Source organism: Bombina bombina, chromosome 5 (genome assembly GCF_027579735.1).
Source record: "Bombina bombina isolate aBomBom1 chromosome 5, aBomBom1.pri, whole genome shotgun sequence".
Lineage (NCBI taxonomy): Eukaryota > Metazoa > Chordata > Amphibia > Anura > Bombinatoridae > Bombina > Bombina bombina.
This window is the reverse complement of record NC_069503.1, coordinates 1083769297-1083793124: the sequence shown is the minus strand read 5'-3', so window position 1 is coordinate 1083793124 and position 23828 is coordinate 1083769297. Positions and strand designations below refer to the sequence as shown.

The 23828-nt window shown below is 40.8% G+C and overlaps 1 protein-coding gene across 1 annotated transcript in view; it reads left to right on the top strand.

The window, feature by feature from the left end:
* The window catches only part of DNAAF11 (dynein axonemal assembly factor 11), a 374386-nt gene extending 352061 nt beyond the window's left edge, over positions 1-22325 (top strand). Inside the window, exon 11 of the mRNA XM_053715948.1 lies at positions 22142-22325. Within this exon, the coding sequence (XP_053571923.1) occupies positions 22142-22325 (184 nt within the window). The remainder of the gene's footprint in view (positions 1-22141) is intronic.
* The last annotated feature ends 1503 nt before the right edge of the window (positions 22326-23828 follow it).

The window sequence follows — 23828 nt, the reverse complement described above, 5'->3', positions numbered from 1 at the left end:
GGTTCCAGCTGTTGATAGCTTGCTTTTTCTGCCCCGTCCAGGTAGTGTAACCACTGTTGCTTTAACTTTGAACTTGCAAACTATGCTTCCAACGGTGTCTCTAGAACCATTCAGTGCCTTCGCTATCTTTTTTTCGCTATCCTTCCTGGTTTGTGAAGGAGGATGATCTCTTAACTTTTTGGACTATTCTTTTGTCATATTTCTAACATGCAGTCAAACGTGACACTCAATAAACCCCTAGACAGTTCAGGTATTTCATGTGTTCTAGCTCAAGCACACCTGGTGCAACTAATGAAGCCCTTTATTAGTTGCATCAGATGTGCTTGAGACAACACCTGATTTGCATATTTGTGCTTTTGTGAGGGATTGTGAAGCATTCGTTTTGTTGAGCTATTTCAGTTGCTTTTGTTTGATTTGTTCATTGCAAGCAGCTGAAAGTCTGATTTGCAATGAAGGTTGAATAATTTTGATTACAACTGTGTGTGTGTGTGTGTGTCCATATATATATATATATATATATATATATATATATAAAAACAATGTGTGTGTACAGATGTATTTATGTATTTATATGTGTAAATTCAGACATATATACACATATTAACACATAAATACATATGTATAAATATAAAGACATATATATTTAATTGCATTGGGCCCTTTGCCATTAAGTAGATGAAAACATGTAAAAGCATATTTATACAATATTTCTTTCTTTCATGTAATTAGCAAGAGTCCATGAGCTAGTGACGTATGGGATATACATTCCTACCAGGAGGGGCAAAGTTTCCCAAACCTCAAAATGCCTATAAATACACCCCTCACCACACCCACAAATCAGTTTTACAAACTTTGCCTCCTATGGAGGTGGTGAAGTAAGTTTGTGCTAGATTCTACGTTGATATGCGCTCCGCAGCAGGTTGGAGCCCGGTTTTCCTCTCAGCGTGCAGTGAATGTCAGAGGGATGTGAGGAGAGTATTGCCTGTTTGAATTCAATGATCTCCTTCTACGGGGTCTATTTCATAGGTTCTCTGTTATCGGTCGTAGAGATTCATCTCTTACCTCCCTTTTCAGATCGACGATATACTCTTATATATATATATACCATTACCTCTGCTGATTTTCGTTTCAGTACTGGTTTGGCTTTCTACAAACATGTAAATGAGTGTCCTGGGGTAAGTAAGTCTTATTTTCTGTGACACTCTAAGCTATGGTTGGGCACTTTTTTAATAAAGTTCTAAATATATGTATTCAAACATTTATTTGCCTTGACTCAGGATGTTCAACATTCCTTATTTTCAGACAGTCAGTTTCATATTTGGGATAATGCATTTGAATCAATCATTTTTCTTACCTTAAAAAATTTTGACTTTTTTTCCCTGTGGGCTGTTAGGCTCGCGGGGGCTGAAAATGCTTCATTTTATTGCGTCATTCTTGGCGCAGACTTTTTTGGCGCAAAAAATCTTTTCTGTTTCCAGCGTCATACGTGTCGCCGGAAGTTGCGTCATTTTTTGACGTTCTTTTGTGGCAAAAATGTCGGCGTTCCGGATGTGGCGTCATTTTTGGCGCCAAAAGCATTTAGGCGCCAAATAATGTGGGCGTCTTATTTGGCGCTAAAAAAATATGGGCGTCGCTTTTGTCTCCACATTATTTAAGTCTCATTTTTCATTGCTTCTGGTTGCTAGAAGCTTGTTCCTTGGCATTTTTTCCCATTCCTGAAACTGTCATTTAAGGAATTTGATCAATTTTGCTTTATATGTTGTTTTTTCTCTTACATATTGCAAGATGTCTCACGTTGCATCTGAGTCAGAAGATACTACAGGAAAATCGCTGTCTGGTGCTGGAACTACCAAAGCTAAGTGTATCTGCTGTAAACTTTTGGTAGCTGTTCCTCCAGCTGTTGTTTGTATTAATTGTCATGACAAACTTGTTAATGCAGATAATATTTCCTTTAGTAAAGTACCATTACCTGTTGCAGTTCCATCAACATCTAATGTTCAGAGTGTTCCTGATAACATAAGAGATTTTGTTTCTGAATCCATCAAGAAGGCTATGTCTGTTATTCCTCCTTCTAGTAAACATAAAAAATCTTTTAAAACTTCTCTTTATACAGATGAATTTTTAAATGAACATCATCATTCTGATTCTAATGACTCTTCTGGTTCAGAGGATTCTGTCTCAGAGGTTGATGCTGATAAATCTTCATATTTATTTAAAATGGAATTTATTCGTTCTTTACTTAAAGAAGTACTAATTGCTTTAGAAATTGAGGATTCTGGTCCTCTTGATACTAAATCTAAACGTTTAGATAAGGTCTTTAAATCTCCTGTGGTTATTCCAGAAGTTTTTCCTGTTCCTGGTGCTATTTCTGAAATAATTTCCAGAGAGTGGAATAATTTGGGTAATTCATTTACTCCTTCTAAACATTTTAAGCAATTATATCCTGTGCCATCTGACAGATTAGAATTTTGGGACAAAATCCCTAAAGTTGATGGGGCTATTTCTACCCTTGCTAAACGTACTACTATTCCTACGGCAGATGGTACTTCGTTTAAGGATCCTTTAGATAGGAAAATTTAATCCTTTCTAAGAAAAGCTTATCTGTGTTCAGGTAATCTTCTTAGACCTGCTATATCATTGGCTGATGTTGCTGCAGCTTCAACTTTTTGGTTGGAACAAGTAACAGATCATGATTCTCATAATATTATTATTCTTCTTCAACATGCTAATAATTTTATCTGTGATGCCATTTTTGATATTATCAGAGTTGATGTCAGGTTTATGTCTCTAGCTATTTTAGCTAGAAGAGCTTTATGGCTTAAAACTTGGAATGCTGATATGTCTTCTAAATCAACTCTACTTTCCCTTTCTTTCCAGGGTAACAAATTATTTGGTTCTCAGTTGGATTCTATTATCTCAACTGTTACTGGTGGGAAAGGAACTTTTTTACCACAGGATAAAAAATCTAAGGGTAAAAAGAGGGCTAATAATCGTTTTCGTTCCTTTCGTTTCAACAAAGAACAAAAGCCTGATCCTTCTTCCTCAGGAGCAGTTTCAGTTTGGAAACCATCTCCAGTTTGGAATAAATCCAAGCCTTCTAGAAAAGCAAAGCCAGCTTCTAAGTCCACATGAAGGTGCGGCCCTCATTCCAGCTCAGCTGGTAGGGGGCAGGTTACGTTTTTTCAAAGAAATTTGGATCAATTCTGTTCACAATCTTTGGATTCAGAACATCATTTCAGAAGGGTACAGAATTGGTTTCAAGATAAGACCTCCTGCAAAGAGATTTTTTCTTTCCCGTGTCCCAGTAAATCCAGTGAAAGCTCAAGCATTTCTGAAATGTGTTTCAGATCTAGAGTTGGCTGGAGTAATTATGCCAGTTCCAGTTCTGGAACAGGGGCTGGGGTTTTATTCGAATCTCTTCATTGTACCAAAGAAGGAGAATTCCTTCAGACCAGTTCTGGATTTAAAAATATTGAATCGTTATGTAAGGATACCAACATTCAAAATGGTAACTGTAAGGACTATCTTGCCTTTTGTTCAGCAAGGGCATTATATGTCCACAATAGATTTACAGGATGCATATCTGCATATTCCGATTCATCCAGATCACTATCAGTTCCTGAGATTCTCTTTCCTGGACAAGCATTACCAGTTTGTGGCTCTGCCGTTTGGCCTAGCTACAGCTCCAAGAATTTTTACAAAGGTTCTCGGTGCCCTTCTGTCTGTAATCAGAGAACAGGGTATTGTGGTATTTCCTTATTTGGACGATATCTTGGTACTTGCTCAGTCTTTACATTTAGCAGAATCTCATGCGAATCGAATTGTGTTGTTTCTTCAAGATCATGGTTGGAGGATCAATTCACTAAAAAGTTCATTGATTCCTCAGACAAGGGTAACCTTTCTGGGTTTCCAGATAGATTCAGTGTCCATGACTCTGTCTTTGACAGACAAGAGACGTCTAAAATTGATTTCAGCTTGTCGAAACCTTCAGTCACAATCATTCCCTTCGGTAGCCTTATGCATGGAAATTCTAGGTCTTATGACTGCTGCATCGGACGCGATCCCCTTTGCTCGTTTTCACATGTGACCTCTTCAGCTCTGTATGCTGAATCAATGGTGCAGGGATTACACAAAGCTATCTCAATTAATATCTTTAAAACCGATTGTACGACACTCTCTGACGTGGTGGACAGATCACCATCGTTTAATTCAGGGGGCTTCTTTTGTTCTTCCGACCTGGACTGTAATTTCAACAGATGCAAGTCTTACAGGTTGGGGAGCTGTGTGAGGATCTCTGATGGCACAAGGAGTTTGGGAATCTCAGGAGGTGAGATTACCGATCAATATTTTGGAACTCCGTGCAATTTTCAGAGCTCTTCAGTCTTGGCCTCTTCTGAAGAGAGAATCGTTCATTTTTTTTTCAGACAGACAATGTCACAACTGTGGCATACATCAATCATCAAGGAGGGACTCACAGTCCTCTGGCTATGAAAGAAGTATCTCGAATTCTGGTTTGGGCGGAATCCAGCTCCTGTCTAATCTCTGCGGTTCATTTCCCAGGTATAGACAATTGGGAAGCGGATTATCTCAGTCGCCAAACCTTGCATCCGGGCGCTTGTTCTCTCTCACCCAGAGGTATTTCTTCAGATTGTTCAAATGTGGGAACTTCCAGAAATAGATCTGATGGCGTCTCATCTAAACAAGAAACTTCCCAGGTATCTGTCCAGATCCCGGGATCCTCAGGCGGAGGCAGTGGATGCATTATCACTTCCTTGGAAGTATCATCCTGCCTATATCTTTCCGCCTCTAGTTCTTCTTCCAAGAGTAATCTCCAAGATTCTGAAGGAATGCTCGTTTGTTCTGCTGGTAGCTCCGGCATGGCCTCACAGGTTTTGGTATGCGGATCTTGTCCGGATGGCCTCTTGCCAACCGTGGACTCTTCCGTTAAGACCAGACCTTCTGTCGCAAGGTCCTTTTTTCCATCAGGATCTCAAATCCTTAAATTTAAAGGTATGGAGATTGAACGCTTGATTCTTGGTCAAAGAGGTTTCTCTGACTCTGTGATTAATACTATGTTACAGGCTCGTAAATCTGTATCTAGAGAGATATATTATAGAGTCTGGAAGACTTATATTTCTTGGTGTCTTTCTCATCATTTTTCTTGGCATTCTTTTAGAATACCGAGAATTTTACAGTTTCTTCAGGATGGTTTAGATAAAGGTTTGTCCGCAAGTTCCTTGAAAGGACAAATCTCTGCTCTTTCTGTTGTTTTTCGCAGAAAGATTGCTAATCTTCCTGATATTCATTGTTTTGTACAAGCTTTGGTTCGTATAAAACCTGTCATTAAGTCAATTTCTCCTCCTTGGAGTTTGAATTTGGTTCTGGGGGCTCTTCAAGCTCCTCCTTTTGAACCCATGCATTCATTGGACATTAAATTACTTTCTTGGAAAGTTTTGTTCCTTTTGGCGATCTCTTCTGCCAGAAGAGTCTCTGAATTATCTGCTCTTTCTTGTGAGTCTCCTTTTCTGATTTTTCATCAGGATAAGGCGGTGTTGCGAACTTCTTTTCAATTTTTACCTAAGGTTGTGAATTCCAACAACATTAGTAGAGAAATTGTGGTTCCTTCATTATGTCCTAATCCTAAGAATTCTAAGGAGAAATCGTTGCATTCTTTGGATGTTGTTAGAGCTTTGAAATATTATGTTGAAGCTACTAAATCTTTCCGAAAGACTTCTAGTCTATTTGTTATCTTTTCCGGTTCTAGAAAAGGCCAGAAAGCTTCTGCCATTTCTTTGGCATCTTGGTTGAAATCTTTAATTCATCTTGCCTATGTCGAGTCGGGTAAAACTCCGCCTCAAAGGATTACAGCTCATTCTACTAGGTCAGTTTCTACTTCCTGGGCGTTTAGGAATGAAGCTTCGGTTGATCAGATTTGCAAAGCAGCAACTTGGTCCTCTTTGCATACTTTTACTAAATTCTACCATTTTGATGTGTTTTCTTCTTCTGAAGCAGTTTTTGGTAGAAAAGTACTTCAGGCAGCGGTTTCAGTTTGAATCTTCTGCTTATGTTTTCATTAAACTTTATTTTGGGTGTGGATTATTTTCAGCAGGAATTGGCTGTCTTTATTTTATCCCTCCCTCTCTAGTGACTCTTGCGTGGAAAGATCCACATCTTGGGTAGTCATTATCCCATACGTCACTAGCTCATGGACTCTTGCTAATTACATGAAAGAAAACATAATTTATGTAAGAACTTACCTGATAAATTCATTTCTTTCATATTAGCAAGAGTCCATGAGTCCCACCCTTTTTGTGGTGGTTATGATTTTTTTTGTATAAAGCACAATTATTCCAATTCCTTATTTTATATGCTTTCGCACTTTTTTCTTATCACCCCACTTCTTGGCTATTCGTTAAACTGATTTGTGGGTGTGGTGAGGGGTGTATTTATAGGCATTTTGAGGTTTGGGAAACTTTGCCCCTCCTGGTAGGAATGTATATCCCATACGTCACTAGCTCATGGACTCTTGCTAATATGAAAGAAATGAATTTATCAGGTAAGTTCTTACATAAATTATGTTATTTAATAAAGGTTTTAACTATGTATTTACTGTAAATATTTTTATATTCCAATGTTCTGCACATAGCGGAATATGTTCAATGTATTAATAGATATTCCTATATATATATCTGTATATATTTATACCTATATATTATCATTAGGGATGGGCAAATGTGTTTATATTTCAATTTGAATGTTAGAATGAATCTTGCTAAGAATGAATATTCTTAAAGATTCTATACTCATATGTTATTTACAGTTTTCGAATGTCACTTTCAAATTTGAATGTTCATAATTAGATTGAATGTCCACATTCAAAATTTCGAATGTAGCATCCTATTTAACAAATACTATTCAGAAGTTCAATAGTTCATGTGGTAGGGAATTTAGTAAATTGATACATAATAGATAAAAATATATCAATTCAAATGTTTCCATTTCAAATATTGCATAATTCGAGTATGTAAAGAAAGCATTAGGAATACCATTACAAATATATAAATTTGAATTTTTCCAATTTGAATATTGCATAATTCAAATCGAATTATTTGAAAAAGTCAAATTGAATATTATATTTAGAGAAAGCATTAGAAATACTATTACATTAAACAAATGTTAGAATGTTGTACAAACTAGGGCTGGGCGATATGGGCATAAATAAAAATAGTGGTTTTGATTACAACTTTAAATTATTAAAGAAAGCATTAGGAATACCATTACAAATATATAAATTTTAATTTTTCCAATTTGAATATTGCATAATTCAAATCGAATTATTAGAAAAAGTCAAATCGAATATTATATTTAAAGAAAGCATTAGAAATACTATAACAAATTAGAATATTAACACTATTACATGGGCAAAAATGGGCGACATGGGCAAAAATGAAAATCGCGATTTTTGGACCCGATTTTCTTATAAATGACTATAACACTTTAATTTTTCAATAAAAAAAAAAAATTAACACTACAGAATCTTAATGTACATATTTCTCAATGTCCAATACACTCTTGGAGCATAAAAATACAAACCACAAAATAGTTAAAATAAAATGAGCTGCCTGTGCTGTGTTAAGTAGCCACTAGCAAGTTCTTAGGTCTTTTCACACAACATTGTCATGTCTTCTTGGGAAGTCATTCTAACTGTGGTATGATGAACTTCCCATACATCAGAAAAAATATATCTTTCAAAAACGAAGCCTCTTCTTTAAAGGAAAGTCTTGTTGAAGGGTTTAAAAATATTTCAGACTGTGCACCATGGAAAATAGATCAGACAGTAGAGTAAAAGTGCACGAATAGATCAGACAGTAGAGTAAAAGTGCACTGGTATTTCACTGTCTGAGCTATTTTCTTTGGTGTTTTTTCTGAACTGCTTGCGTCAATAAATACTTTCTTTCAAAGAAGAGGCTTCATTTTTTCTATGTAAACAGACTTTATTTTACCTGTGTAGGCAGCTGTGACTGCTGCCATCAGAGCTGAGGCAAACTGGCAAATTCCTCCATAGCACAGCTCCTGCATATCCTCTCTTCTTCCCCCACCCCCTCCTTTCCCTGTTGTTAATGTTTGAATAAAGTTAGTCCGTGCACAATGAACAGTTACAGCCAGCCCTCCTGTACGTCAAAGGTGACATCATTGGTGGGCGGGGCTAAAAATTGCATACTCTTGCGGTTTTTAAATTGCGGCGAATAATCATGGTTTTAAATCGCATATGCAATTAATCATGCAGCCCTAGTACAAACATTAAAAATTCAAACGAATGAACATCAAATATATGTAGAAATATGTATTTACAAATAAATACAGCATATTCTGCTATGTAAAGAACATTGGAATGTGAAATATTCATAATTTCATATCAGGTTAGCGCAAATGAGAATATGTGATTGGGTTTCCACGAGAGTCTTGCAAGCATAAAAACAAAAACATAATTTATGCTTACCTGATAAATTTATTTCTCTTGTGGTGTATCCAGTCCACGGATCATCCATTACTTGTGGGATATTCTCCTTCCCAACAGGAAGCTGCAAGAGGATCACCCACAACAGAGCTGTCTATATAGCTCCTCCCCTAACTGCCACTACCAGTCATTCGACCGAAGACAAGCAAGAGAAAGGAGAAACTATAGGGTGCAGTGGTGACTGTAGTTTAAAAATAAAAAAACACCTGCCTTAAAATGACAGGGCGGGCCGTGGACTGGATACACCACAAGAGAAATAAATTTATCAGGTAAGCATAAATTATGTTTTCTCTTTTAAGGTGTATCCAGTCCACAGATCATCCATTACTTGTGGGATACCAATACCAAAGCTTTAGGACACGGATGAAGGGAGGGACAAGGCAGGCGCTTAAACGGAAGGCACCACTGCCTGCAAGACCTTTCTCCCAAAAATAGTCTCCGAAGAAGCAAAAGTATCAAATTTATAGAACTTTGAAAAAGTATGAAGCGAAGACCAAGTCGCCGCCTTACAAATCTGTTCAACAGAAGCCTCATTTTTAAAAGCCCATGTGGAAGCTACCGCTCTAGTAGAATGAGCTGTAATCCTTTCAGGAGGCTACTGGCCAGCAGTCTCATAAGCTAAGCATAATATACTCCTTAGCCAAAAAGAAAGAGGGGTTGCCGAAGCCTTTTGGCCTCTCCTCTGTCCAGAGTAGACAACAAACAGTGCAGATGTTTGACGAAAATATTTAGTAGCTTGTAAATAAAACTTTAAAGCAAGAACCACGTCAAGATTGTGTAAAAGACATTCCTTCTTTGAAGAAGGATTAGGACACAGTGACGGTACAACAATCTCCTGATTGATATTTTTATTAGATACCACCTTAGGTAAAAAAACAGGTTTGGTACCCTTGAAGAACCTTAAGAACTAAATTTAAACTCCAAGGCGGAGCAACAGGTTTAAACACAGGCTTGATTCTGACTAAAGCCTGACAAAACACCTGCATGTCTGGAACCTCAGCCAGACGTTTGTGCAAAAAAATAGACAGAGCAGAAATCTGTCCTTTTAAGGAACTAGCTGACAAACCCTTCTCCAATCCTTCTTGGAGAAAAGATAATATCCTAGGAATCCTGACCTTACTCCATGAGTAACCCTTGGATTCACACCAATGAAGATATTTACACCATATCTTATGATAGATTTTCCTGGTGACAGGCTTTCGCGCCTGTATTAAGGTATCAATGACCGACTCGGAGAAACCACGCTTTGATAAAATCAAGCGTTTAATCTCCAAGCAGTCAGTCGCAGAGAAATTAGATTTGGATGGTTGAAAGGACCCTGAAGTAGAAGGTCCTGCCTCAGAGGAAGAGTCCATGGTGGAAAGGATGACATGTCCACCAGATCTGCATACCAAGTCCTGCGTGGCCACGCAGGTGCTTTCAAAATTACCGATGCTCTCTCCTGTTTGATCTTGGCAATCAGACGAGGGAGCAGAGGAAACGGTGGAAACACCTAAGCCAGGTTGACGGACCAAAGCGCTGCTAGAGCATCTATCAGCACTGCCTTGGGATCCCTGGACCTGGATCCGTAACAAGGAAGTTTGGCGTTCTGGCGAGACGCCATGAGATCCAGTTCTGGTTTGCCCCAACGTTGAATCAACTGTGCAAACACCTCCGGATGGAGCTCCCACTCCCCCGGATGAAAAGTCTGACGACTTAGAAAATCTGCCTCCCAGTTCTCTACTCCTGGGATATGGATAGCTGATAGATGGCAAGAGTGAATCTCTGCCCATTGAATTATCTTTGAAACCTCCAACATCGCTAGGGAACTCCTTGTTCCCCCTTGATGGTTGATGTAAGCTACAGTAGTGATGTTGTCCGACTGAATTCTGATGAACCTCACTGCCGCTAGCTGAGGCCAAGCCTGAAGAGCATTGAATATCGCTCTTAGTTCCAGAATGTTTATTGGAAGGAGTGCCTCCTCCTGAGTCCACGACCCCTGAGCCTTCAGATAGTTCCAGACTGCACCCCAGCCCAGAAGGCTGACATCTGTTGTTACTATTGTCCAATCTGGCCTGCGGAAGGTCATACCTTTGGACAGATGGACCCGAGATAGCCACCAGAGAAGAGAATCCCTGGTCTCTTGATCCAGATTTAGTAGAGGGGACAAATCTGTGTAATCCCCATTCCACTGACTGAGCATGCAGAGTTGCAGCGGTCTGAGATGTAGGAGGGCAAACGGAACTATGTCCATTGCCGCTGCCATTAAGCCGATTACTTCCATACACTGAGCCACCGAACGGCGAGAAGTATAATAAAGAACACGGCAGGAATTTAGAAGTTTTGACAACCTGTCCTCTGTCAGGTAAATCCTCATTTCTACAGAATCTATTTCCCAGGAAGAAGCTCTTGTGAGAGGGGATAGAGAACTCTTCTTTTCGTTCACTTTCCACCCATGAGACCTCAGGAATGCCAGAACAATGTCCGTATGGGACTTGGCAATTTGGAAATTCGACGCCTGTATCAGAATGTCGTCTAAGTAAGGGGCTACTGCTATGCCCCGCGGCCTTAGGACCGCCAGAAGTGACCCCAGAACCTTCGTAAAGATTCTTGGTGCCGTAGCTAACCGAAAGGGAAGAGCCACAAACTGGTAATGCCTGTCTAGGAAGGCGAACCTGAGAAACCGATGATGATCTTTGTGTATCGGAATGATAAGATAAGCATCCTTTAAGTCCACGGTAGTCATGTATTGACCCTCCTGGATCATAGGTAGGAAGGTTCGAATAGTCTCCATCTTGAAAGATGGGACCCTGAGAAATTTGTTTAGGATCTTGAGATCTAAGATTGGTCTGAAGGTTCCCTCTTTCTTGGGAACCACAAAGAGATTTGAATAGAAGCCTTGCCCCTGTTCCTCCTTTGGAACTGGGTGGATCACTCCCATAACTAGGAGGTCTTGAACACAATGTAAGAATGCCTCTCTCTTTATCTGGTCTGCAGATAATTGTGAGAGGTGAAATTTTCCTTTTGGGGAAGAAGCTTTGAAGTCCAGAAGATATCCCTGGGACACAATTTCCAACGCCCAGGGATCCTGGACATCTCTTGCCCAAGCCTGGGCGAAGAGATAAAGTCTGCCCCCTACTAGATCCGTTACCGGATCGGGGGCTGATCTTTCATGCTGTCTTAGAGGCAGCAGCAGGCTTCTTGGCCTGCTTACCTTTGTTCCAGGCCTGGTTAGGTCTCCAGAACGGCTTGGACTGGGCAAAATTTCCCTCTTGTTTTGCATTAGAGGGAGTTGATGCCACGCTCGTCTTAAAGTTTTGAAAGGCACGAAAATTAGTTTGTTTGGTCCTTAATTTATTAGACCTATCCTGAGGAAGGGCATGACCTTTTCCTCCAGTAATATCAGAAATGATCTCCTTCAGTCCAGGCCCAAATAGGGTCTGCCCTTTGAAGGGAATGTTGAGAAGCTTAGACTTTGAAGTAACGTCAGCTGACCAGGATTTAAGCCATAGCGCCCTACGCGCCTGTATAGCAAAACCTGAGTTCTTAGCCGTTAGTTTGGTTAAATGAACAACGGCGTCAGAAACAAATTAATTGGCTAGCTTAAGCGCTTTAAGCTTGTCAAGTATATCATCCAATGGAGTTTCTACCTGTAAGGCCTCTTCCAGAGACTCAAACCAGAAGGCCGCAGCAGCAGTGACCGGGGCAATGCATGCAAGAGGCTGGAGAATAAAACCTTGTTGAATAAACATTTTCTTATGGTAACCCTCTAACTTTTATCCATTGGATCTAGGAAAGCACAACTGTCCTCGACGGGAATAGTTGTACGCTTAGCTAGGGTAGAAACTGCTCCCTCCACCTTAGAGACCGTTTGCCATAAGTCCCGTGTAGCGGCATCTATTGGAAACATTTTCTTAAAAATAGGAGGGGGAGAGAATGGTACACCTGGTCTATCCCATTCCTTAGTAATAATTTCTGAAAACCTTTTAGGTATTGGAAAAACATCAGTGTAAACAGGCACTGCATAGTATTTATCCAATCTACACAATTTCTCTGGCACTATAATGGTGTCACAGTCATCCAGAGTAGCTAAAACCTCCCTGAGCAACACGGGGAGGTGTTCAAGCTTAAATTTAAACGTAGACATATCAGAATCAGGTTGAAGCATCTTCCCTGAGTCAGAAAAATCACCCACAGAAAGAAGCTCTCCTGCCTCAGCTTCTGCATATTGTGAGGGGATATCAGACATAGCTACTAAAGCGTCAGAGAGCTCTGTATTTTTTCTAGTCCCAGAGCTGTCTCGCTTTCCTTGTAACCCTGGTAGTTTGGACAATACCGCTGTAAGGGTAGGATCCATAACTGCCGCCATGTCTTGTAAAGTAAACGCCATGGGCGCGCTAGATGTACTTGGCGCCACTTGAGCGGGAGTCAAAGGTTCTGACACGTGGGGTGAGTTAGTCGGCATAACTTCCCCCTGGTCAATTTCCTCTGGTGATAAATCTTTTAAAGACAGAATATGATCTTTATAACTTAAAGTAAAATCAGTACATTTGGTACACATTCTAAGAGGGGGTTCCACAATGGCTTCTAAACATAATTAACAAGGAGTTTCCTCTATGTCAGACATGTTTAAACAGACTAGAAATGAGACCAGCAAGCTTGGAAAACACTTTGATAAATGTAAACAAGCAAAAAATAAAAACGGTACTGTGCCTTTAAGAGACACAATTTTTGTCAGAAATTGAAAAACAGTGATAAAAAGCAGTAAATCTTACAAAATTTTTACAGTGTGTATAATAGACTAACAGAGCATTGCACCCACTTGCAAATGGATCATTAATCCCTTATTTTCAAAACCGGATCAAAAAAACGATATAAACATTTTTTAACAGTCACAACAAACTGCCACAGCTCTGTTGTGGCCCTACCTGCCCATACAACGACTTTTGAAGGCACAAAAACCCTTTGTAGAGGTCCTAAGTGTTCAGGGGACTCCTTCAGGGAAGCTGGAAGTCTCAAGCTGCAAAAACTACTGCACGATTTAGGCCTAAAATTAGGCCTTCATTGATTCAGGGGCAGCTGGAAATTTGCTTGAATACCATTTTATGATTCAGGCAGGGTTGCTTCTTCTGCAGAAAAAAACAATGTCTCAAAATAACTACTCTGGATGGCACTCCCCTTGGATCACGGTGAATCCATTTTGATTCTGCACCCCTAACCCTGACTGTGGGAGTCCTTCATACCAAACAGTTGGTATGTCCGGTCTTCAAAAACTGCAAGTGGATCTTCGGGGGTTAGTGTTAGTTTTTTTTAAGGGTTTATTGGGTGGGTTTTATTTTTAGCTTAGGGTTTGGGCAGAAAAATAGCTAAATGCCCTTTTAAGGGCAATGCCCATACAAATGCCCTTTTCAGGGCAATGGGGAGCTTAGGTTTTTTTAGATAGGATTTTATTTAGGGGGTTTGGTTGTGTGGGTGGTGGGTTTTACTGTTGTGTGGTTGTTTGTATTATTTTTTTACAGGTAAAAGAGCTGATTTCTTTGGGGCAATGCCCTGCAAAAGGCCCTTTTAAGAGCCATTGGTAGTTTATTGTAGGCTAGGGTTTTTTTATTTTGGGGAGGCTTTTTTATTTTAATAGGGCTATTAGATTAGGTGTAATTAGTTTAAATATTTGATAATTTATTTTTTATTTTGTGTACTTTAGTGTTTCTTTTTTTTATTTAGTTAATTGTATTTAATTAATGTAATTTATTTAATTGTAGTGTAAGGTTAGGTGTTAGTGTAACTCAGGTCAGGTTTTATTTTACAGGTAAATGTGTATTTATTTTAACTAGGTAGCTAGTAAATAGTTAATAACAATTTACTAACTAGTCTACCTAGTTAAAATAAATACAAACTTACCAGTAAAATAAAAATAAAACCTAAGATAGCTACAATGTAACTATTCGTTATATTGTAGCAAGCTTAGGATTTATTTTACAGGTAAGTATTTAGTTTAATGATAGTATTTTTTATTTAGATTTATTTTAATTATATTAAAGTTAGTGGGTGTTAGGGTTAGGTTTAGGGGTGAATAACTTTAGTATAGTGGCGGCGATGTTAGGGACAGCAGATTAGGGGTCAATAATATTTAACTAGTTTGCATACAGAAGAGAGAAGCGCTCTAACAGGAACGAACAACAGCTCATCAGCTAGTTCTCTGGCGATTTACCACCTGGAGCAGCCTCTTTTAGACCAGTGTGCCTTTCACATTGGAAAACTATCCTGAAGCATATCAGTCTGATCCCGCCAGTTAAGGTCAGTCCAGCTCCGAAATACCAGGCAATTCTCCTTTGAACAAGGAACATGACAACCCAGACGATCGTTTCGGCCTATTGGGCCTCATCGGTGAGGTGCAGCCACATTCCTCTAAGCAAGCACTGGCCAAGGAGTCCATATCTGGTTGCCCCTAACACCCATAGGGAGACTTCCCCAGGGTCATAATTAATTTGCATACAGAAGAGAGAAGCGCTCTAACAGGAACGAACAACAGCTCATCAGCTAGTTCTCTGGCGATTTACCACCTGGAGCAGCCTCTTTTAGACCAGTGTGCCTTTCACATTGGAAAACTATCCTGAAGCATATCAGTCTGATCCCGCCAGTTAAGGTCAGTCCAGCTCCGAAATACCAGGCAATTCTCCTTTGAACAAGGAACATGACAACCCCAGACGATCGTTTCGGCCTATTGGGCCTCATCGGTGAGGTGCAGCCACATTCCTCTAAGCAAGCACTGGCCAAGGAGTCCATATCTGGTTGCCCCTAACACCCATAGGGAGACTTCCCCAGGGTCATAATTAATTTGCATACAGAAGAGAGAAGCGCTCTAACAGGAACGAACAACAGCTCATCAGCTAGTTCTCTGGCGATTTACCACCTGGAGCAGCCTCTTTTAGACCAGTGTGCCTTTCACATTGGAAAACTATCCTGAAGCATATCAGTCTGATCCCGCCAGTTAAGGTCAGTCCAGCTCCGAAATACCAGGCAATTCTCCTTTGAACAAGGAACATGACAACCCCAGACGATCGTTTCGGCCTATTGGGCCTCATCGGTGAGGTGCAGCCACATTCCTCTAAGCAAGCACTGGCCAAGGAGTCCATATCTGGTTGCCCCTAACACCCATAGGGAGACTTCCCCAGGGTCATAATTAATTTGCATACAGAAGAGAGAAGCGCTCTAACAGGAACGAACAACAGCTCATCAGCTAGTTCTCTGGCGATTTCCCACCTGGAGCAGCCTCTTTTAGACCAGTGTGCCTTTCACATTGGAAAACTATCCTGAAGCATATCAGTCTGATCCCGCCAGTTAAGGTCAGTCCAGCTCCGAAATACCAGGCAATTCTCCTTTGAACAAGGAACATGACAACCCCAGACGATCGTTTCGGCCTATTGGGCCTCATCGGTGAGGTGCAGCCACATTCCTCTAAGCAAGCACTGGCCAAGGAGTCCATATCTGGTTGCCCCTAACACCCATAGGGAGACTTCCCCAGGGTCATAATTAATTTGCATACAGAAGAGAGAAGCGCTCTAACAGGAACGAACAACAGCTCATCAGCTAGTTCTCTGGCGATTTACCACCTGGAGCAGCCTCTTTTAGACCAGTGTGCCTTTCACATTGGAAAACTATCCTGAAGCATATCAGTCTGATCCCGCCAGTTAAGGTCAGTCCAGCTCCGAAATACCAGGCAATTCTCCTTTGAACAAGGAACATGACAACCCCAGACTATCGTTTCGGCCTATTGGGCCTCATCGGTGAGGTGCAGCCACATTCCTCTAAGCAAGCACTGGCCAAGGAGTCCATATCTGGTTGCCCCTAACACCCATAGGGAGACTTTCCCAGGGTCATAATTAATTTGCATACAGAAGAGAGAAGCGCTCTAACAGGAACGAACAACAGCTCATCAGCTAGTTCTCTGGCGATTTACCACCTGGAGCAGCCTCTTTTAGACCAGTGTGCCTTTCACATTGGAAAACTATCCTGAAGCATATCAGTCTGATCCCGCCAGTTAAGGTCAGTCCAGCTCCGAAATACCAGGCAATTCTCCTTTGAACAAGGAACATGACAACCCCAGACGATCATTTCGGCCTATTGGGCCTCATCGGTGAGGTGCAGCCACATTCCTCTAAGCAAGCACTGGCCAAGGAGTCCATATCTGGTTGCCCCTAACACCCATAGGGAGACTTCCCCAGGGTCATAATTAATTTGCATACAGAAGAGAGAAGCGCTCTAACAGGAACGAATAACAGCTCATCAGCTAGTTCTCTGGCGATTTACCACCTGGAGCAGCCTCTTTTAGACCAGTGTGCCTTTCACATTGGAAAACTATCCTGAAGCATATCAGTCTGATCCCGCCAGTTAAGGTCAGTCCAGCTCCGAAATACCAGGCAATTCTCCTTTGAACAAGGAACATGACAACCCCAGACGATCGTTTCGGCCTATTGGGCCTCATCGGTGAGGTGCAGCCACATTCCTCTAAGCAAGCACTGGCCAAGCAGTCCATATCTGGTTGCCCCTAACACCCATAGGGAGACTTCCCCAGGGTCATAATTAATTTGCATACAATGTGAAAGGCACACTGGTCTAAAAGAGGCTGCTCCAGGTGGTAAATCGCCAGAGAACTAGCTGATGAGCTGTTGTTCGTTCCTGTTAGAGCGCTTCTCTCTTCTGTATGCAAATTAATTATGACCCTGGGGAAGTCTCCCTATGGGTGTTAGGGGCAACCAGATATGGACTCCTTGGCCAGTGCTTGCTTAGAGGAATGTGGCTGCACCTCACCGATGAGGCCCAATAGGCCGAAACGATCGTCTGGGGTTGTCATGTTCCTTGTTCAAAGGAGAATTGCCTGGTATTTCGGGGCTGGACTGACCTTAACTGGCGGGATCAGACTGATATGCTTCAGGATTGTTTTCCAATGTGAAAGGCACACTGGTCTAAAAGAGGCTGCTCCAGGTGGTAAATCGCCAGAGAACTAGCTGATGAGCTGTTGTTCGTTCCTGTTAGAGCGCTTCTCTCTTCTGTATGCAAATTAATTATGACCCTGGGGAAGTCTCCCTATGGGTGTTAGGGGCAACCAGATATGGACTCCTTGGCCAGTGCTTGCTTAGAGGAATGTGGCTGCACCTCACCGATGAGGCCCAATAGGCCGAAACGATCGTCTGGGGTTGTCATGTTCCTTGTTCAAAGGAGAATTGCCTGGTATTTCGGGGCTGGACTGACCTTAACTGGCGGGATCAGACTGATATGCTTCAGGATAGTTTTCCAATGTGAAAGGCACACTGGTCTAAAAGAGGCTGCTCCAGGTGGTAAATCGCCAGAGAACTAGCTGATGAGCTGTTGTTCGTTCCTGTTAGAGCGCTTCTCTCTTCTGTATGCAAATTAATTATGACCCTGGGGAAGTCTCCCTATGGGTGTTGGGGGCAACCAGATATGGACTCCTTGGCCAGTGCTTGCTTAGAGGAATGTGGCTGCACCTCACCGATGAGGCCCAATAGGCCGAAACGATCGTCTGGGGTTGTCATGTTCCTTGTTCAAAGGAGAATTGCCTGGTATTTCGGGGCTGGACTGACCTTAACTGGCGGGATCAGACTGATATGCTTCAGGATAGTTTTCCAATGTGAAAGGCACACTGGTCTAAAAGAGGCTGCTCCAGGTGGTAAATCGCCAGAGAACTAGCTGATGAGCTGTTGTTCGTTCCTGTTAGAGCGCTTCTCTCTTCTGTATGCAAATTAATTATGACCCTGGGGAAGTCTCCCTATGGGTGTTAGGGGCAACCAGATATGGACTCCTTGGCCAGTGCTTGCTTAGAGGAATGTGGCTGCACCTCACCGATGAGGCCCAATAGGCCGAAACGATCGTCTGGGGTTGTCATGTTCCTTGTTCAAAAGAGAATTGCCTGGTATTTCGGGGCTGGACTGACCTTAATTGGCGGGATCAGACTGATATGCTTCAGGATAGTTTTCCAATGTGAAAGGCACACTGGTCTAAAAGAGACTGCTCCAGGTGGTAAATCGCCAGAGAACTAGCTGATGAGCTGTTGTTCGTTCCTGTTAGAGCGCTTCTCTCTTCTGTATGCAAATTAATTATGACCCTGGGGAAGTCTCCCTATGGGTGTTAGGGGCAACCAGATATGGACTCCTTGGCCAGTGCTTGCTTAGAGGAATGTGGCTGCACCTCACCGATGAGGCCCAATAGGCCGAAACGATCGTCTGGGGTTGTCATGTTCCTTGTTCAAAGGAGAATTGCCTGGTATTTCGGGGCTGGACTGACCTTAACTGGCGGGATCAGACTGATATGCTTCAGGATAGTTTTCCAATGTGAAAGGCACACTGGTCTAAAAGAGGCTGCTCCAGGTGGTAAATCGCCAGAGAACTAGCTGATGAGCTGTTGTTCGTTCCTGTTAGAGCGCTTCTCTCTTCTGTATGCAAATTAATTATGACCCTGGGGAAGTCTCCCTATGGGTGTTAGGGGTAACCAGATATGGACTCCTTGGCCAGTGCTTGCTTAGAGGAATGTGGCTGCACCTCACCGATGAGGCCCAATAGGCCGAAACGATCGTCTGGGGTTGTCATGTTCCTTGTTCAAAGGAGAATTGCCTGGTATTTCGGGGCTGGACTGACCTTAACTGGCGGGATCAGACTGATATGCTTCAGGATAGTTTTCCAATGTGAAAGGCACACTGGTCTAAAAGAGGCTGCTCCAGGTGGTAAATCGCCAGAGAATTAGCTGATGAGCTGTTGTTCGTTCCTGTTAGAGCGCTTCTCTCTTCTGTATGCAAATTAATATTTAACTAGTGTTTACAATGTGGGAGTGCGGAAGTTTAGGGGTTAATATCTTTATTATAGTGGCAGCAATGTCCGGAGCGGCAGATTAGGGGTTAATAATTCTATTTTAGTGTTTGCGATGCGGGAGGGCCTCGGTTTAGGGGTTAATAGGTAGTTTATGGGTGTTAGTGTACTTTTTAGCACTTTAGTTATGAGTTTTATGTTATGGCTTTGTAACATAGAAGCCATAACTACTGACTTTCAGTTTACGGTATGGATTTTGACCATATAGGCTGTAACGCTCACTTTTTGGCCGGACAGGCAAACTCGTAATGTCGGTGCTGTGGAAGTCCCATTGAAAAAGGACTTTTTGAAAGCTGCGGTAGTTACGTTGCGTGACGGCCAACACAGTGTGCGGTACAGCTATACCTGCAAAACTCGTAATACCAGCAGTAGTGAAAAAGAGCCATAACGCTGCTTTTTCACTCATACCGCAAAACCCATAATCTAGCCGTTAGTTTGCTAATTGCTGTCATGATACAAGCCCCACTGGCGCTCTGAGCAGCTGCAGTATTTAAATGCTGGTGCACTGAGAATATCTAGCTATACCGCACGTGCAGAGAAAAATGTTGACACTACAACAGTGATAACTTTTACTAAAATCATTTTTGCCAATACATGTATTCTGCAAAGATGTTTCCATTCAAAGATATAGTTTGTCTATGTACATTTAAATTTTGACCGGAATGTCCCTTTAAGATCTGTAGTAGACAGGAACCCCTTTTACAAGTCTACATAAACTCACATCCATACGCTCCTCCTCCATGCTGCATATTGATACATTTCAGATTCTGATTTATTCTTTTTATTTTAAAGGAAAGGATCAAAGAGCTTCAAAAGTGTTATTAGGTTATGTGATTCACTCTGTGATCCTTATCCCTTATGGGCTAGGAAGTAGGTGGTTCCAGGGTTATTCCTCTAGAGCTAGTACTTCTTCCTTTAGGTGCCTTCATGAAGCTTCTGTTGAAAAGTTGGCAGCAGTTTTGCAAGAATATTATCCATGTGCAAGAGCACTAAATGTCAGCACTACTTCCTGTCATGTAGTACCCCAGATGCCTACCTAGGTATCTCTTCAGGATATCATAGGAACGAAGCAAATGAGATAACAGAAGTAAATTGGAAACGTTTTAAAACGGTAGGCTCTGTCTGAATCACAAATGAACATGTTTGGGTTTTATATCCCTTTAAGTAGAAATTGGATGGTAAATGGGCTGCAGTTCCTTAAAGGGACATAATACTCATATGCTAAATCACTTGAAACTGATGCAGTATAACTGTAAAAAGCTGACAGGAAAATATCACCTGAGCATCTCTATGTAAAAAAGGAAGATATTTTACCTCACAATCTCCTCAGCTCAGCAGAGTAAGTTCTGTGTAAAACGTTATACTTCACCTGCTCCCAGCTTCAGGTAAAAATAAAAAAAAATGAAGAAATGAACAGCAGCCAATCAGCATCAGCAGTGCTGAGGTCATGAACTCTTACTGTGATCTCATGAGATTTGACTTAACTCTCATGAGATTTCATAGTAAGCTTCCTTTACCAGATTGGTGAAATAATATGAGAGTTCACGAGGCTCATCCCCTAAGATGTCTGAGGACAGACACACTTTTGAGGTAAAATATCTTTCTTTTTTACATGTTCAGGAGATATTTTCTAGTCAGCTTTTTACAGCTATGCTGCATCACTTTCAAGTGTTTAAACATTTAGGTATTATGGCCCTTTAAGGTGTCGGGAACAAGTTTCCAGCTTCTTGAGGTCAGAAGTTCTTTATCCAAATGTACTGAATATGTTTCTGCTATATACATTGATTTTTAATTGATTTTTTTTTATAATTAGAACTTTGCTTTTATTCATAGTTCACATGAATAAGAAGGAGTCTTAATCTCTTTGGTGAACTACATACTGTAAAGTTGTATTTATTACCTTAGCCAGATCATTAGTAGTAAATAGTGTAGATATCACATGTACAAACTAGAGTTACTACATTACATTAGCATTTCTCTTCTTTGATTAGAGATATTGGAGGTTTTGCAGTATCATCTTTGGAGTAAGCTTTTCACTTAGAGAAACATCTTGGCTGTGTCAAATGTATGACGTCTTTAATACCACTGAGTAACAGTAACACCAGTATTTATTTAATTACTTAAGTGTTTCTTCCCTTACAGCTATTTTCTTAATAAACCTTTATGTGTTTTTTTTTTTACTAATTAAGAATTTGATTCCGTCCCCCAGCTATTTAGCTTCTATCTTAAGGCACATAAGTAAAATTGCAGTTAATTAGGGGTTGGATGCAGATAAATGATGCACAGTTAATTTGAAGGCTATTGATTCTGTAATCTTTTAGTCACTAAAGTTCACATTGCAAATCTTAGATGCTACTTAAAGGGCCATTATAATCAAAAATTACATGTAATTTGTTAGAGCACGTAATGTTAAAACTAGCAACCCTGCAATGGGGTTAAACACAAAGTCAAAATACCACTCTGGAGTCACAGGGAACTGCTGCTCCAGAGCGAAAGCTGACGCTGACCCAGTGATCTGCGCTAGTTGTGTATCCCAACTGTAAGACTAGTGCTGCTGATTGGATTAGTGGCACTTTCCACTGAGGACCAGAAGTGCTCTGCAGCTCCCAAACACTACTTTTACTATGTGTTTAACCCCTTTGCATTACAGGATCACTAATTTTAAAATTACATTCTCTAACAAATTAGAACTGTATTTAACAAATAAAATGTTGGATTTAACTGTTGAATGCATTTTGCATTGACATTCCTTTTTTATTCGCATTAGATCAAAAACAACCGAGACATTGGAAGTGGATCCAAGAGCTTATTCATGTCCAGATGTGGCAAATATTGTTCAGGAAAAGAAGAAAACTGCGCAAGGACCACTTCAGCTACACACCAGCAAGTTAAAGGAAACAGAAAACAATGAAGACTTAACAGATGACTCCGAAGTTCCGCCTCTTGTGTGAAGACTTTGTTCAAAAGGATATTAAACTTAAGACAATTTCTTTCATACAGTAAAAGAGGGCAAATTACTCATATTCTGTAGTAAGTGATGCAGCACTGACTGTAGGTAAAAAGCTGATCATAAAACATAGCATGATAGTATATATGTAAAAATTGTATCTTACCTTAAAGCTCTCCAATTGACCTCATTCCTTTGTAAATGGACTTTAAGCAAACAGTTTGCTTTTCATGGGATTAGCAGTGAGCGTGCATCAGGCATGTGCAGGCACAGTCGCTTTGTTTTTATTCTCACTTCATAGACTTTAACCCCAATATCTTGTGAGATCACAAAGAAATCCTGAGAGATTAGGGGGAAATCCCATGAGAACAAAACAAAACATGTGATCTTGGCACTGATGATGCTGATTGGTTGTTTTTGTTTTGCCATGCAGATGAAAGTAGGAAGTGGAGCTGAATGGTAACTGCTCACAGAGCAATTACTCTGGTGAGCTGATCTTAACTTTATATAAAGAAAAACCCAGGACTATACACCACGCACTTTTTTCCCCTTCACATTTACATCACAGATATAGAAAAAAATATGCTCAGTAGCATTTCCTTTTAAATAAATTTCAACAATCCTGAAAGAGTTTACAGTGAAGGGGCTTATTTTGATCTTGAACTACAGGATTGTGCATAACTGATTCATAGGATACAATATTACTGTATACTAAAGAGAGCTCACACACTGGTGGATAGTGACACATTCAACAAGAGTAAAAACAAACGGCTAGATTACGAGTCTTGCCTTAAAAAGCAGCGTTAAGGGGTCCTAACGCTGCTTTTTAACGCCCACTGGTATTACGAGTCAGGCAGGTACCGCTTACTTTTTTCCGCGATTTTAGCATACCGCAAATCCCCTTACGTCAATTGCGTATCCTATCTTTTTAAAGGGATTTGCCTAACGCCGGTATTACGATCGCTTTAAAAAGTGAGCGGTACACCCTCTACCTCCAAGACTCCTACCGCATTTTAAAGTCAGTAGTTAAGAGTTTTATGGGCTAACACAGTAACATAAAGCTCTTAACTAAAGTGCTACAAAGTACACTAACACCCATAAACTACCTATTAACCCCTAAACCGGGGCCCCCCCCCCTACATCGCAAACACTATAATAACATTATTTAACCCCTAATCTGTCGACCGGACATCGCTGCCACTTTAATAAATTTATTAACCCCTAAACCGCCGCACTCCCGCCTCGCAAACACTAGTTAAATTTTATTAACCCCTAATCTGCCGTCCCTAACATCGCCGACACCTACCTACATTTATTAACCCCTAATCTGCCGACCCCAACGTCGCCGCTACTATATTAAATTTATTAACCCCTAAACCTAAGTCTAACCTTAACCCTAACCCCCCCTAACTTAAATATAATTTAAATAAAACGAAATAAATTTACTACTATTAAATAAATTAATCCTATTTAAAACTAAATACTTACCTATAAATAAACCCTAAGC